Raw genomic sequence first — 16,600 nt, 5'->3', positions numbered from 1 at the left:
CTTTTTTGGTACCAGGGATTGAATTCGGGACCTTGCGCTTGTGAGGCAGGCGGAGGAACCACTGAGCTAAATCCCCAGCCCTAGCCCTTTTTAATTTTTATTTTGAGATAGTTTTGCTAAACCTGTGATCCTTCTGCCCCAACCTCCCCTGTAGCTGGGATTAAAGGTGTGTGAACCATTCTTGGCTTGATGTCATGTAGGTGTAAGCTTTGGTTTGACTGTTTCCTTTGAATTGCCTGTGCTATTTTAATTGTACTAATCACTCATAAATTGAAGCTCTTTGTGAATCGTTAAGCCAAAAAAGTATACATTGTTTGGTGTTTCCAGAGTTTTCATACCACTTTACAACTGGACTATTTCTAGTTCAGAAAAGTTTGAGTGATAACTGAGCCATTGAGCTGTACCTATTCAAGTTAACAAACCATTTTATACCACTCCTTACATTAATTTGCAATAAGCTTGCTGTGTATGAGGAGGGCCATCCCCTTCTGCTGTGTCTGGGTTTCTGGACACAGGTAGACCTGAATTTGGGAAAGGATCACAATTGTACCATTGATTTAAGGTTTTAGTATTGTTGTTCATGGTTTATCATTTAGACACAAAACCCTCCAAGTTCTTGCCTGGAATCTTAGAGCTTTTTACTTTAGACTTGATTCAAAGGAACTGAAGCTGATGCAGAATTAAACTGTGACCCTGCCTTTCATACTCCTAAGGGAGCCAACGGTAATGTAGGGCTTTTAACTCCAAGTGAAAGAAAGTGAAGGATGAGGGTAAGGAAAATCTGGAGATCTGAAATGAGGACATAAAAGACAATTCCTGACAGAGGTTACAGGAAGACTCTATGCTGAGGCTAGTGGCACCATAGCACCTGCCTAATACATTTATTTATTCAATAAACACTTCTGGAAGAAAAGCTATAAGGAAAGGAAATGTATCAGAAAGAGTAGCACTAAGGAAAAGAATGAAACAGAGAACTTGACCATATGGAACTTCTACTTATTATATTTCTCCTTACAATAAGTGCTAGCTTGCTCCCTGACTCCAAAACATTTTTTTATTTATTTCTGCCATTGAAGTTATAGGTCAGAGTGGTAGCAGAGATAAAAAGATTTAACTGATTAGTCTTCCCAGTTCCAGTCTTCTTCATATGTTCAACACAATCCTAGTGTGCAATTCATACTACTAATTTATTTTATAAGAAAAATATTTAGTAAGTGATTTTTATGTACTAAGTACAAGCAAAACTATTTAGCACAATATGCGGAATCCTGTACAAATTGGTCATCTACCTTTCTGGCTTCATCTCCTCCCCTTTCTTCCTTAACCCATGCCGTATCCATGTATAAAAAGATAGCATAAGTGGTAGAGGGACAAAGATATGCAAGAAAGCCAACTTCCTCAAACATATTCACTTCTTCAAAATGTGGGGACTTTTTTTCAGATTGTGATTTTTTTTCTGTTACTTACTCAATTTCTACCCCACCTAGAAAAATAGTATGCATTTTTCAAGTTAAAATAAAAATTATTATATCTGGTATGGAAGTTTCTCAATCTTCCAAGGCAACTTCTGTCAACTACTGATTTGCTTTCCCTAATCATCTCTTGTATATTGCTTTATTAATGGCCTTCATTAGACTATAGTCTGGTTGTGCCTTTACATGCCTTTTACCTGGCATATAACTATGAATTTCTAGAGATAAAGGATCACATTTTAGGTAATTATAAGTCTTCGACTTTCATCACTGCTTCTTTACAAAGTAAATGTTGAGCCTAACACTGCAACATAAATAAACCTGACAGTCTTTCTCCTATCTTAGCATGGATAGGGATTTTCAGAGTGTGCTGAACCTAACTGGTTCCCATAAAGCACCAGCAGTCTCTTTTATTTTATTGAGATACTATTATGTTCTAAATGTCATCAGCCTTGGCCTTTCTTCCTCAGAACCCTGAGCATGGCCTCCCTGATGGGCCTGGACTTGACACTGTAGATGATGGGGTTCAGCACAGGAGGCACCACCAGGTACACATAGGCAACAAGAGCATGTACAAGGTGGGACAGGTGCCTCCCAAAGCGGTGGATCATGGACACACCTATGACAGGGATGTAGAACACCAGCACAGCTAAGATATGGGAAACACAGGTATTGAGGGCTCGGACCCGCTCCTTGGGAGATGCCAGCCCCATCACTGTATGAAGGATAAGGGTATAGGACAGGACAATAAGCAAGGAGTCTAGACCCACAGTGGACAGAACCACATATAGCCCATACAGGATGTTGACAGTAATGTCAGCACAAGCCCGTTTCATGACATCTGCATGGAAACAGAATGAATGTGACAGGATGATCTTGCCAGGGCAATAGTTCAGCTGCTTCAGCAAGAAGGGTACTGGGAAGAGGGACAGAGTGGCTCGAGTCACAGTGGCCATCCCAATCTTGATGATGACATTATTTGTGAGAACAGCTGCATAGCACAGGGGGTTGGAGACGGCCACAAAGCGGTCAAATGACATGGCCAGGAGCACAGAGGACTCCAGCACAGAGAAGAAGTGCAAGAAGAACATCTGGACCAGGCAGGCATTGAAGCCAATGAAGCGGTAGTCAAACCAGAGCACAGACAGAGTGGTGGGCAGTGTGGACAGGGTGAGGCCCACATCGCTGAGGGCCAGCATGGACAGGAAGTAGTACATGGGCTGGTGCAGGGAAGGGGTCTTCCTCACAGCCAGGACAATGAGGCAGTTTCCAGTGAGCGCCACAGTGTACATGGAGGAGAAGGGGATGGATATCCAGCTGTGACCAGCCTCCAGCCCTGGGATGCCGATCAGGAGGAAATCAGGTGGCTGGAAGAAGGAGATGTTTGTGTGGGACTGTGGCGGGACCCTCCTGGGGAAGCAGCTGAGGGCTCTAGAGAATGTGATCTCTTCAATCTCTATAGAGACTGAAAGGATCTAGGATGTCAGAAAAGAACAAGTTAGTATTAAATTAGAAGCTTAAAATCAAGTTTCATAATTGATTCTATCATTTATTGATATGTATGAAAGCATAATAATGAAGAGAATTAAACTTCCACCTAGTCTGTTATGTTCTATTTCACTAGTGTGCTAGTGCAATTGCCTAAGTTTTCTTATATTATAATAAAAATAATCATAACTCCCTTTTGAATATCAGCCCCTTTCAAACACAGGCTTGTGGCCTTAGGGTTGTTTCGGTATTGCCCGCATAATCTTATCTATCAAAAAGTTATCATTTTTGGGGGGCCCGGGATTTAGCTCAGTGGTTCCAGCACCTGCCTCACAAGCACAAGGATCCGAGTTCGATCCCCAGTACCAAAAAAAAAAGGTTATCATTTTTAAGGTTGACATCTAGTGTAAACTGGTGGAATGAAATTTTACATGTTAGTAACTTGCAATTGGAGTTCAGAGAATCTAGCCTGTGTCTACTTTTTGCCCCAATTGAAGATGTGTTATTTCCATGTGCATAGAGGAAAGTGGAAAGTGCCTGTTTGGAAAGAGATAAAAATAATTGAATTAGATAAGCTGAGAAAGGCAAGTGTGTGAGAGAGCAAGTAATTGCTCTTTTCCCCTTTCTGAAGTCAATTATTCTTGAGGTCGTCTGTTTATCTTGCCCTTAATTTTCCTATGATACAATTTTGATGCATAATAAATTCCATAATTTATGCTTAAGCATTTTATGCTGCATTTCTCAATGTTTAGAATTAATAGAGACCCTGAACAATGCCATGTTTTCCCTTCCATTGTACAGGTCAGGAAACTGAATGTCAGGAGTTGTAGCAGCTGGCATGTTGCAGTTTTTTTTTTTTTTTTGGTACCAGGGATAGAACTTGGGTCCTTGCGCTTGGACAGCAGGGGGCAAAACCACTGAGCTAAATCCCAGGCCCCTAATATTGCAGTCTTGAAGTTTGAATCCATCTCTGACTGATTCCAAATCCAGTACTCTTCTAGTGGCCTCTTCTGAGAGACAAAATGTGTGAAAAATTGTCTAAAGGGCCTAGCACCGCAGACATGATCTTTGTTGTTACTATATTTATGTAGGGATGGAACACGGAGGAAGAGCACAGATATAAGATATATTGGACAGAGAAACTGAATCAATAAGAAAATGCTCACCAGCCATAACCCCCCACAGTTCATTTGATGGCAAGCTGTAAAATCACATCTGTCTTGTGGGTATTCCCACCGGACTTTCTAAAGTAGAGTATGGATAAATCAAATATTTGAAATTTCTTATTGATATAATAAAAACCTGTTGTTCAGAAATTTAGCCAAATTCCTCTTCTATGCACAGTCACCCATAACTCAAGGTTATGTCAAAATCACCTGGGTGTGTAACACATGATTGCCTGGGATTAGACCTCATTTCCCTCCTCTTATAAACCAGCCACTGATCCTAGTATTCCAAGCCCAGGGGACCATAACTCATTTTTACTTCCTTTTCCTTTATATGTTTCTAGACTTGGTTATTCATTATATTATTTATTCACTCAAACAAGCAAATGTTGACCTAGAATGTACTCCATTCTAGGCACTGCAGTATGCAAGAGTTATGTGTTAACAAACAAAACCAGATGGCTGCTATATTCATGGATCTTACAGTCTAAAGAGAAAGATAGAAAATATCAAGGAAAGAACTCACTTTAAAATTAAAAATGCATTCAGTGGTGTAAAGGGAGCTGAAAGTGTGTGGGGTGAGGTTAACATATGGAGGGTGTGGCACAGGGGGCTGACTTGGTGAAGTTGTATGAAGAGCGACTCTCTGAGAAGATGATGCTTAAGGTCAAAATGGAGGAGGCAGCCATGTTAAAAGCAAGGAAAGTGTGCAGACAGGGCACAAAAGCTGAAATAATATTTGAATTGCTAATAAATCCTGTGCAAGAGGTGGGCTGGCGTGCAATACAAGTGGAAAGTTAGGCAGGTGCTGCTTCACAAGAGGGTGTAGGCCACATCAAATGGATGTTATTCTAGTGCACGAGGAAACCATTGAAGGATTTTATGCAGAGGAGTGACATAAACAAGTCAGTCCTTCAACACCAGTTATATCATCCCTAAAGCAGGAATAGTCATCCTTCAGGGTCTACATTTCAGAATAACTGTAAGGAAAAAATGGGTCATATATAGTGAGAGATTTTGAGAAACACTGTCCAGTGCTGTGCAATACTTGGTTGTTACATCCTCATTTCTCCTATAGTTTCTTAAGGCAGCTGCTTGGCTGTCATCCTTGCCCTCTATCTACATTACCACCTCCCCTCTTCTCCCCAACACTCCCCACATATTTCTCAAACGGTGTAATCATCTTAATCTTAAAACACCACCTTTAAATTGGCTCACCCCTGCTCTGTGGAATTTCACAGTCATGTTCTACCCTCCTCCTCTTGCAACTTTATCTGGAGCTCAGTACTGGCACGCACAAGTACCTGGGACTGGAATATCTGGAACAACCTCAGGCCTCTCAATTGTTGAAGTGACTCTAACCAAAAGCATGAGGCAGAATAAATGAATTTCAGCTTTTAAAAAGAGGTTGCTCAGAGGCAGAAAAGAAGTTGCTAGATTCAGCAGTATTATCACATTGTTGTATATGCTGTGCATATGTGGCACATACTAGGAATTTGGTCAAGTTTTGATAAACAATGAATTCAGTAGTACTGCACTCTAAATAACTTTCATGTGTACTACAGTGTAACTTTAGTATACTGTTCCTCAGCTCTGATATAATGTCGTAAGGTAGGTCCCACCTTCTCCATTTTTACATATAGAGGCATCTGTTTTATTGGTAGGATAAGTCATTCATGATTCTGTTTGGTACCAAATACCTTATTTTTAAAAATTAATTTTATCAGTAAAATTTAAATATACCTAATGATCACATTCATCAAAGGGAATTTGTACCTGTACATGGTATATCTTGATTCCTCTTTTTCTCCTAAACCTCTCCCCTCCATATTTTTTTTAAAAATTTACTGTCAAAGATTGTGAAGAACATCAGGCTCATTTTCCCTCATTGTCCCCAGTTTCTTCATCTGTAAAATCAGGGGTTTGAAATGGATCCTATCTTTTGAACTCTGGCCTGTGGTGATTGCAAGATTCAATGTTTCCAAGATACAATTCTTTTTTACTGTCCCACTTTACTTTGCTTTGATTTTTAAAAAATAACCTAACTTCTTTTATTCAAATAAAACCACACATCAGAATCTTATTCCTCTGAATATACTTGCCCCAAAGTTTTCTTGCTCTCAAACTTTAAGCAGTTTTCTTTTCTTCTTTTTATTAATTCATGCATTTAAGAAACTCTGCACACCCACTTACACAATAATTTCTAACTTATCCTCTGCTTTAACTAGTTTAAATTTAAGGCTATTTCTGTTTTCTGCCACTTTCTTTTCATTGACTCTTCTTCAGGGGGTGGTGAGGAGGAGCCCTCCAGGACTCTGGAAATAGAGAGATCTGAGTGTGGCCCTCGTTACTTACCCTGGCTGCTGCCCTAGGCTGCACGGTTGTGCCACATCACACAGAAGCCCAGGAATCCCCTACAGCAAGGTGCTCTTCTTTATTCTGCTGCAAGAAAATGCAGCCAATCTCTAGGCACAATAGGCTTTGATTCATAGAGAAATCTCTCGGCTCAGGCTCACTCCTGGGGTGTGAATATTAGATGAGTAGATGCGATGGCTTGTGAAGGAGCAGTGAGGAGAAAGTTAACTTCAGAGAGGTTAGAGGCACGGATGTTCAGAACTCTGAGGCTCAGCCTTCTCTAAGACAAATTTTCAGCAATTTTGGTTGCTGCAGTGCTCCATCTTCACTTCTGCCCCTCACTTTTAGAAAGCGTATCTTTCTATTTATTGGAAGGAGGCAGAGTTAGACAACCCTGGAGTCAGACTGCTGGGAGCTAATAACTAGGTTAAAGATTCACTAGGTCCTGAGGAAAGAAGTAATGGCTATGTCACAGAAGGGAAAACATGTCCTCAAAGAGCTTAAAAATGGAAGAAATAGGATGTTTGAATATGAGCATTGAGATTGCTGACCAAGATGTCAGAAATCAGGAAGCAGGAAATGTTCTGAATTCTCCATTAATATGAAATTTTGATTAACTCCTCAGAAATTTTTCAGGTTGCAACATCAGTAAAGGTTTTATAGGTTTAGCAGCCTTATTCTATCTGCACACTTTTCCAAAGTAAGGAAAAGTTATTTTATCTGGTATCTCCCACTGTCAAGAAAGAGGTTCAGCACTCGTTTTTGGATTTCAGAGACAGCACATAGTACCCGTAGAAATAATTTCTTGATCCCTCCATCAGGTAACCTGATGGGCTGCCAGCTTGCAGTGGGCCTAGGGAAAGAGAAGGGTAGGCAGCAGATTCTGTCTGTGGTGAAGGCAGCTTAGGTATTTGAGTTACAAAACCATAAGGCAGTTGGGCATGGTTGGGCCCTCAGCACAGAAAACAATTGAGGCACATTCACTGAAGATTAACATTAAAAGACAAACTACTAAAAAAAAAAAATAAAAAAACCCACAAACTACTACACCCACATACTTTCCTTAGGGATGAATAGCAGCGGTTGATACTCTAAATAGACACCAAGCATCTTAATTGGGGACCAAACCTTCCCTAGCTAGTCCTTTCCTTCCAGGAAATCCTCCTGTGCTTGCTATGTAACTAGCTCCCCCCCCCAATTGATTTCCATTTAATCAATATTACCTGGGATACTATACTTGTAAACTTATTGGTTGATGATGGTTTTGTACCACCTCATGCCCACCTTGAGATTTTCCACTGGATCTTATGGTTTTGTCTCACTTTGTACCTGCCTAACCTCATGGCTTTGCTCAATAAAACACCTTTGAGGTGGGCAGGCAACCCACCTTCTGGTTCCCCTTCTGTCTCTCTTAGACAGAAGCTATCTTTCTCTCAATAAATTCTTCCTACTCTTAATCTTTGTTGTTCCTAGAATTCACTCTTCGATTTTAGAGGACGCAAACTTGGCATTTCAGATATCTAGCAGGTTGGGAGTTATAATATTTCCCTTGTTTGGATTATTTTGCTTATTTGGATTACTTGCTGCCCTATGACAGAACCATGACATCAGTAATATCTCAGTGGACAAGGACATTGTGTGGAGTGTTTATCAAGTCCTAAGATGACACTTACTAGGTATGTATACAAGTAGGATAAAAACCTCTTGGACATGGAAGTGGTTGCAAATTCATCACCATGAGAATACAGCAAAAATGATACTAAATGCTATTTAAAAGAACAAGGATTCTTTTAGGATCCTATTTGCCCTTCAGATTGCAGCATGGCCCATGGAGGCAGACCAGGCTTGTGTTCAAATGCAGATCCAGTTTCCTCAGCACAGAATGGAAAAGTTCTACTTGTGTGAGCCCGACCTTCCCCTCTGTCCTCCACCCTACAACTTCACTGTCCTCTCCAGTCATACCTGATCACTTGCTTTCCTGTTCAAGCAGCATACTCCTCTCTCAATTTACAATATCTTCTCCCTCTACAATTTCTCTACTTCCCCAAAACACTCTACAGTCTATCATCTGCATAATATACCTCTTCTTTTTCAAGAGCCCAATGAGAGCATTCAGAAAACTCCTGAACTGTTTTCCCCATTCTTAGCTGATATCAATAACTTTTTACTTCTTATTCTACTTCTTCACTTATTTATCTCTCTACTAAAAATGGACTGTGAGATTCTCAAAGTAAAAGTTGGTCCCAGAACTCAATTGTTGGAAGTCTCAGAATTTTAATAACATTTGTTCAGATGGATGATTAATAGAATAAAAAGAACAGACTATCTTATTTAACATTTCCTATATATTATACTCTATATTAATTAATGCAAAATGATCCTTATATTACTATAAGTTAGGTACTATAATCATAGAAGTTACCATATACAGAATATACAGATAAATAACTTGTTCCTCTGTTAACCCAGGACTCTGCACATGCATTTAATAATGTACTTATTATAGTGTACCAAAGACTTTCCAGTTTATATATTTTACATATGTACTCAGATTTGAGCTTTTGAAGGACAAGACAATGTAGGAATAATTTCTGTGTTCCTGGTACCTAGCATAGGACCAAAAAACATTGGCATTAAGAAAATACATGTGATAAATGAGGTGATTAATGAATGAAAACAAATTTTCGGCGTTATAGCTCAGGTACAGAGTGTTTGCCTAGTACATGTGAAGCCCCGAGTTTTACCCTCAGCACAAAATAATAACAGTAATAATTTTTCATTCCAATTTGACATCTCCTTTCCTGGATGCTGAGAGGAAGACTATGGATAGGATTTTATCCATTCAGAGGTTGCTTTGTTGTTTATTTGTTTATTTCTTTACTAATTGCTTTACAGTCCCTAAATCCTGCAATCATCTTGCATTATCAGCTATGACTTTCGCTTTAACACTCTGAGCAAGGCCTCTCTGATGGGCCTGGACTTGACACTATAGATGATGGGGTTCAGCACAGGAGGCACCACCAGGTACACATAGGCAACAAGAGCATGTACAAGGTGGGACAGGTGCCTCCCAAAGCGGTGGATCATGGACACACCTATGACAGGGATGTAGAACACCAGCACAGCTAAGATATGGGAAACACAGGTATTGAGGGCTCGGACCCGCTCCTTGGGAGATGCCAGCCCCATCACTGTATGAAGGATAAGGGTATAGGACAGGACAATAAGCAAGGAGTCTAGACCCACAGTGGACAGAACCACATATAGCCCATACAGGATGTTGACAGTAATGTCAGCACAAGCCCGTTTCATGACATCTGCGTGGAAACAGAATGAATGTGACAGGATGATCTTGCCAGGGCAATAGTTCAGCCGCTTCAGCAAGAAGGGTACTGGGAAGAGGGACAGAGTGGCTCGAGTCACAGTGGCCATCCCAATCTTGATGATGACATTATTTGTGAGAACAGCTGCATAGCGCAGGGGGTTGGAGATGGCCACAAAGCGGTCAAATGACATGGCCAGGAGCACAGAGGACTCCAGCACAGAGAAGGAGTGCAAGAAGAACATCTGGACCAGGCAGGCATTGAAGCCAATGAAGCGGTAGTCAAACCAGAGCACAGACAGAGTGGTGGGCAGTGTGGACAGGGTGAGGCCCACATCGCTGAGGGCCAGCATGGACAGGAAGTAGTACATGGGCTGGTGCAGGGAAGGGGTCTTCCTCACAGCCAGGACAATGAGGCAGTTTCCAGTGAGCGCCACAGTGTACATGGAGGAGAAGGGGATGGATATCCAGCTGTGACCAGCCTCCAGCCCTGGGATGCCGATCAGGAGGAAATCAGGTGGCTGGAAGAAGGAGATGTTTGTGTGGGACTGTGGCGGGACCCTCCTGGGGAAGCAGCTGAGGGCTACTGAGGATATGATCTCTTCAATCTAGTAATATATCTAGAGAGAAAAGAGAAAGTTATCAGAAAATGCAAACAAACAGTACTGATATCTGCTGACAGAGTTTCAAGCACAATGGTAAATATGACTGATGTGAAGTAGATTTAGAAATAAATAGCACACACATGTATAAATACCAAATAGTTTCTCTATTGTGAGAAACTGAAAGTGTAAATAAGGACTAAAATGTATAATAGGTAATGTGAAATAGGAAGTAAAGGGGCAAAGGGGAAGGAAGTGGGAGGGCTAGGGGAAAGGATAGAAGGGAATGGGATTAATATGAGAAAATGGAAAAATAGGAACAAAATCTTTGTAAATAGGGAGGACTGAAGGGGTTGAAGGGAGATCTGGGCAAGGGTGAAAAATAAGAACCAAGAGAGACTATGTAAAGGTGCAAAAATCCAATGATGAATGTCATTATATTGTCTACCTAAAATGTACCAATGATTAGAATGAATAATTGATAATGCAAAATAGGAAGAAAAGGTTCAAAGGGGTAGGGGTAGTGGGAGGGGCAGGGGAAAGGAAAGAAGGGAAAGGAAAAATGATGAGAAATGGAAAAAATGGGAATAAAGTCTTTGTAAATAGGGAAGGGTGGAGGGTGTGAAGGGAGGGCTAGGAATGGGGAAAAAATAAGAACCAAGATGGATCATGTAAAGGTACAAGTTCCCAATGAGAAATGTAAATGTGTTGTATACCTAAAATGTACCAATAAAAGAATTTAAGAAAAAAAATATTCTTGCACCGAAAAGAAAAATAGGGAGTAACTCTGTCTTAAACACATGATCACCAATGTATATTCTAATTGTGTGAAATCATATTCTCTTCACAACTGAACAGAACGACTTTTCTTTAAAAATATGTGAGGGATTCCTGAAAAGCCCAGTGAATAATCTGTTTAAAACAAATGGCGAGTTCATGGAAATAAACTGTAACCATTCTGGGGAAGCATGAAAGGTAGATAGCATGGACTTGTTATATTGTTAAATCTCAAAGCAAGTAATAAATAAGCAAATAAATAAAACTAATAGTCAAGACATAGGGCAATTAAAAAGTTATAGAAACAGTTATTCAAATTTTCTCTAGCAGAAATTTAAAAGTCAAGTGAAATAAACTTGTGAAGTAAAGTAGAATTTACTGAGATCACTGGGGCTTGCAGTTATGTCAAATCTGGGCAAAGTTATCTGCTTACTTTAAATGAATGGCCAAGACTGGCCACATGTTCTGCTGGGTGGATCAGAAGCATAGGTATCACTACAGGGCAGATTATTGTGTAATTTTAGTAGATTTCTAAGGAATACAGATGCCAAGGGTGTCTGTTCAGTTATTCTCCAGTCTCTCTCTTCATCCACTATTTTTGAGAAAATAGTAAGCCCTGATGCACCAGAAAGATGAGTGAAAAACAATGAAAAATATATATCTTTTTAAATTAAAAGGGACGAAACAAGTTAACAATATGCTAAAATAGTCCTTGAGGCAAGGAATTATAACAGGAAAGGAAATAAAAGTTCTGTATAAAATTTTCTAAATACTTTTAAAAGTTAAAAGAAGTGTGACTTTAAAATTTGTGTTAGTAGAGGGTAAAAATGAATTGATAATGAAGAGAGGAAATGTAAATCAAAGTTTTAGACCAAAGAAAATAATAATGCAAATAATAAAGGCCAGTATAAAACAAAAAAGGCTTATAGCACAAAAAGGTATATTGTTTAAAAATCTCAGAAATGTAGAGAATAGAGCCAAGTGTGGTGGTGCATGCCTGTAATTCCAGTTACATGGGAGGCTGAGGAAGAATTACAAACTTGAAGCCATCCTGGGGGAATTTAGCAAGACAGCATCTCAAAGTTAAGTTTTAAAAACAGGGCTGTAGCTGTAGCTAACTGGCAGGGTGCTTGCCTAGTATGTAGGAGACCCTGGGTTCAATCTCCAGTACAAAAAATGTGGAATTGATAATAAAGATAATTAAAATGGCACAACAACAAAAGTAGTTAGATAGAATTAGCAGCAGTGTGATCTCAGCAACAAGGAATACCCTGCTGCTTAAATGTGGTCTTTCTGGAACGACGTGGAATCTCAGGATTGTTTTAATTTGTATCTCTCGAATGACCAGTGATGTTGAACATTTTTCATATATTTGTTTTCCATCTGTATTTCTTCATCTGAGAAGTGTGTATTCATTTAGATGTCCATTTTTGGATTGGGTCTTTAAATTTGGGGGAGGGTATGTTTTTTTGAGTTCTTTATATATTCTAGATAGTCCTTTGGGAAACAGGTGGAAAATTTTTTTTTCCCTACACTGTAGGTTGTCTCTTCACTGTTAGTGACCACCAAGGGATGAATGGATTAAGAAGATGTGGGTTTTTTTTTATACAATGGCATACTACTTAGCCATAAAGAAGGATAAACTCAAGAGATTTCTAGGTAAATGTATGCAACTTGAGACCATACTCTTAAGTGAAATAAACTGGGCACAAATGTATAAATATTGCATTTTTTCTCTGATGTGAGATACCGAAAGTGTTAATAAAGACCAAAATGTATAACAGATATTGTGAAATAGGAAGAAAATGTTCAGATGTGAAAGGGACTATGGAAGGGGGAGGGAAGGAAGGAAGGGAAAAGAAGAAAACAAGAAAAGAAGGAAAAATGGAAACAAAGATTTTGTAAATAAGGAGGGGAAGAGGGGTTGAAGGAAAGGGAGGGGAATAGCAGGGAGAAGAATATATCTTATATATCATGTACAGGTACAAATTCCCTATGATGAATGTGATCATTGTGCATACTGAAAATGTACCAATAAACTTAATTAATTTTAAAAAATGTGGTCTTTAATTACTGTGTCTCCTGAAAGGTGTCAGACATCAGTCGACAAATGGTTGATTTCAAACTTTGTGCTGAAAATACCCCAAATGAAGTTGAACATCTTTCAATACTAGAAAACAGGGAACTAATACAAAACAACTGAAGTCATTTTAAAAAGACAAAAAAGTCCCCTTGAAGGGGCTTCCATGAGGTAACTAAACATCAATAAGAATAATAAGTACAATGGATTGGAACACATTAAATGTGTGCTCATCCTCACTCCTCATTGGTCACTGAAACTAGGCACTCAGTATTATGGAAACTGTCAAACAACTTGCTCTTATTCTATAACCTGTGGCATGACATAAACAAAAAATTTAATGAGGGAAATATTCTCTTTAAAGAAGCTGTGTATCTAATAAAAATAATAGAATTAAGTATTTTTTTAAGCTCAGTGAAATAATGGAAAAAAATCAAGGGTCAGTAGCATCATAAAATGAGAGAAAACTGGATATTTTACCATAATAATGTTGGACTAATAATCAACTACCAGTTTACAAGAAGTAGAAGAGATAGCAGGCAAGTAGATGTGTTAAAACATACAAATAGATACAGTCAGAAAAAAAAAGTTAAAGCACACTTGAGGAGAAAAAATGCCAATTTTTTTTCCACAAACAGATTATAAAAAATAAAAAAGGAAGACAAAAAAGCTGTAGATTACAAAGACTTGACTCATATTGATGAAATGCAATGTATAGACTTTGCTAGGATCTTATTTTGAGCATAGCAAATATAAAAAGTGAATAACAAAGAAAAATACTTTTATACCATAATTAGGAAAAGGGAATAGAAACACTACTTGAATTTTTTATGATGTTTTGATATGATTATAATATTGTAGCTGTCTTTTACTCTCTGAAAATATTTTTAAAATATAGAATGAGATAAAGACTTGGATTCACTCAGAAATAATTGGGAAGTGAGGGACACTTATAGCCACAAAAGTGGCTAAGAACTGATGATTATGGCAATAGGAGATGGTAATATAGACCTTTGTTGTATTCTCTAATTTTGAATATATTTGAAATTTTTCATAACAAAATATTACTAAGATTAATAGTGTTCCTTTATAACAAGTAACAACATTCAGGGAAAGTGTTAGATGTGGAGCTTTGTGTAAATAATTTATCACCACTCTCCAAAAATCTAATTTAAGTGATAGTAAAAACTAAAAGATCATTAATTCACAAAAAATAGAATGAGATATAAAGGGTGCAAATAATATGGTTTATAGGTGGAAATAGGAAGAATAGTGAGAAACTGGCAGAAATAGTTCCATTTCTTGTAGAGAGGCTACACCACAGTCCCCTCTAAAAGGACAAAGTTAGAATTGATAAGAACAAGACTGAAGAGTGGTATTGCAAACAGGATGGCTTTATGAAGAGCAGTGATAAACTCTTTTGCCTTCACTATGCTTTCCACTCTTGCAGAAGACAGACTTCTTTCTGGAAAAATTCTACCCGCAAAGCGCTGGACCCCAAGATGCCAGACAGAAATGAGAGACGGACAGTATTGAGAGCAAGCTATTAGAGGAAGGTGTGATTACCCAGCTCTTTTCTGTACTTTATTTCCAGAGTTCTGGCAATCAGGCTTGTTCTAAGTCACCTGATGGGCTTCCACGCTGGAAGGAATGTCTACGGAGAAATGCCAGTCCAGACAAGGTCAGATGAGCTGCTGAACTGCTGCTCAGGCGACCTCTGAATCCAGACGGGAGGAGAACTGGACACATCATCCCATCCACACTCCCTGCAGAGACTGAGGGGCATTATCTCCCTGGAAATATGGTCTGGGATCCTAGTTTTCATCTGACGTGTAACTCTCAGGACTGTGGGAAGGCAAGTTCTTTCATCATCTCCTCTTAGGATAGCACCATCTCTCATTGTTCCCGATTGAGTATTTCTCTTTCATTTGCTTTATATCCAGCCCCTTCCAATTTTCCAATTGATGTTGTCATCTGAGGTGCTTGGAGGTGAGATGATTGGAGCCACCCGTTTGGGAAGGGGAGAAGGGAGTGATGTGTTGAGACCCAGGTACTCACCTTGGCTATTGTCTCAGGCTGCCCTGACCCTCACGTCTTGCAGGAGCACAAGCTGTCTGCAGCAGTGGGACCGAGTTTTATCTCACTGCACAGGGTCCTTTGACAGTGTCACCTGACTCCAGGGAAGACCAGGCTTGAGCTACAGAGGAGTCATTCCACTCAGGTCCCTGGAGGGTGCGAAAGTTGTGCATGGCTTTGAAATTAAAAGCAAAGTGTTTGGAGGAATTAAATCATAAGAGGAAAAGGGAGTCTGTTCTAGAGAATACTAGACTCTACAATGTCCCATCAAATTTAAATTGTCTTGAGATTTTCAGCTTCAGTGGCCCAGCTGAATTTGAAATCCTTCTAGGGAAGTATTTCTGAAGCCTCTAGCCCAGACTTCAGGACAAGTCCTGCAGGAGCTTGCAGTCTTTGCCACAGGTAGGCACGTGGAGGGATGTGGCTGAGAGCCAAGCAGTGGCCTACTCGGCCTGAGGGAGTCAGGGAAAGCTTGAGAGGAAGCGGAGAGAGGATAGATTTCTGAAAGGCCCAGAGACCCTGTGCTGAGCTTTCAGCTTCATTCTGGGACAGATACCAGGACCGAGTATGAATGAATCCCCAGACTAGAACAAACAGATTCTGACCGTGCTGCTAGCCTGGCACTGACCTACTGAATCAAGAAGGCTCTAAAAGGAGAAAACTTGGACAATGGGAAGATGAATTACAATCTAGTCTGACCTAGACTCAAATACTTCAGTCTATTTCTTCCCACATCCAAGCTTCTTCTCCATCCTGTCTCTCATTTCCTACAGAACTACCACAACTGCTCTGACCTCAGCTCTTTTATTTCTGGTACCGGGGATTGAACTAAGGACCTTTGTGCTTGTGAGGCAGGCACGGTACCACTGAACTAAATCCTTGGCCCTTTTCAGCTCTTTTAAATCAAATGGGACTATGATGATTCACCTTGAACTACTCTTTTTCATTTTTTTAAAAATTAAATTTTTATTAGTACATGTTTTCAGTAAGTAATGATTACATTCATTGTGGGGAGTTGGTACATGTACATAACACATATTAATCATTTTTACTCCTTACCTATCTCTTCGTTCTCTTCCAACTTTCAAAAGCTCTATCTTCCTGTTTCCTATATCTGTATTTTACTTTGTTCTTTAAATTATTTATACTTTTAGTTTCTTATATAAGATAAACTATGAAATATTTAAGCCTGTTTGATTTATTTCACTTAACATTATCATCTAAAGGTATATTCATTTACTTAAAAAAGACTCAAATTTATC

At 39.3% G+C, this 16,600-nt stretch overlaps 2 protein-coding genes across 2 annotated transcripts; both read right to left on the bottom strand.

The window, feature by feature from the left end:
- Positions 1-1,918: 1,918 nt before the first annotated feature.
- Positions 1,919-8,622, bottom strand: LOC101697584 (olfactory receptor 51I2-like). The gene is made up of 2 exons (XM_087211404.1): positions 8,563-8,622; positions 1,919-2,947 (listed from the first exon to the last, which is right to left on the bottom strand). Exons 1-2 carry the CDS (start codon positions 8,620-8,622, stop codon positions 1,919-1,921), a joined length of 1,089 nt encoding a protein of 362 aa, XP_087067530.1.
- A 354-nt stretch (positions 8,623-8,976) lies between these two features.
- Positions 8,977-15,162, bottom strand: LOC147828028 (olfactory receptor 51I2-like). Its single transcript, XM_087211403.1, has 2 exons — positions 14,941-15,162; positions 8,977-10,411 (listed from the first exon to the last, which is right to left on the bottom strand). The coding sequence occupies exons 1-2, from the start codon at positions 15,160-15,162 to the stop codon at positions 9,410-9,412; spliced, it is 1,224 nt and encodes a 407-aa protein (XP_087067529.1). The 3' UTR covers positions 8,977-9,409.
- Positions 15,163-16,600: the final 1,438 nt, after the last annotated feature.

The sequence above is a fragment of the Heterocephalus glaber genome, unplaced genomic scaffold (genome assembly GCF_053883595.1).
Source record: "Heterocephalus glaber isolate CG9 unplaced genomic scaffold, H.glaber_assembly_v1.0 deba00001428, whole genome shotgun sequence".
Lineage (NCBI taxonomy): Eukaryota > Metazoa > Chordata > Mammalia > Rodentia > Bathyergidae > Heterocephalus > Heterocephalus glaber.
The sequence above is the reverse complement of the archived record's forward strand: the minus strand, read 5'-3'. Positions and strand labels throughout refer to the sequence as shown.

What these genes read in the sequence shown, in the direction of transcription:
- LOC101697584 (XM_087211404.1), bottom strand. Translation starts at nt 8,622, where the DNA reads ATGGGGAAAACAGTTCAGGAGTTTTCTGAATGCTCTCATTGGGCTCTT. An exon ending in GGGCTCTTGAAAAAGAAGAG is followed by an intron (nt 2,948 to 8,562) that starts GTATATTATGCA and finishes CTGACATCCTAG; the next exon opens with ATCCTTTCAGTCTCTATAGA.
- LOC147828028 (XM_087211403.1), bottom strand. Translation starts at nt 15,162, where the DNA reads ATGAGAGATGGTGCTATCCTAAGAGGAGATGATGAAAGAACTTGCCTT. An exon ending in TCAGCAGCTCATCTGACCTT is followed by an intron (nt 10,412 to 14,940) that starts GTCTGGACTGGC and finishes ATATATTACTAG; the next exon opens with ATTGAAGAGATCATATCCTC.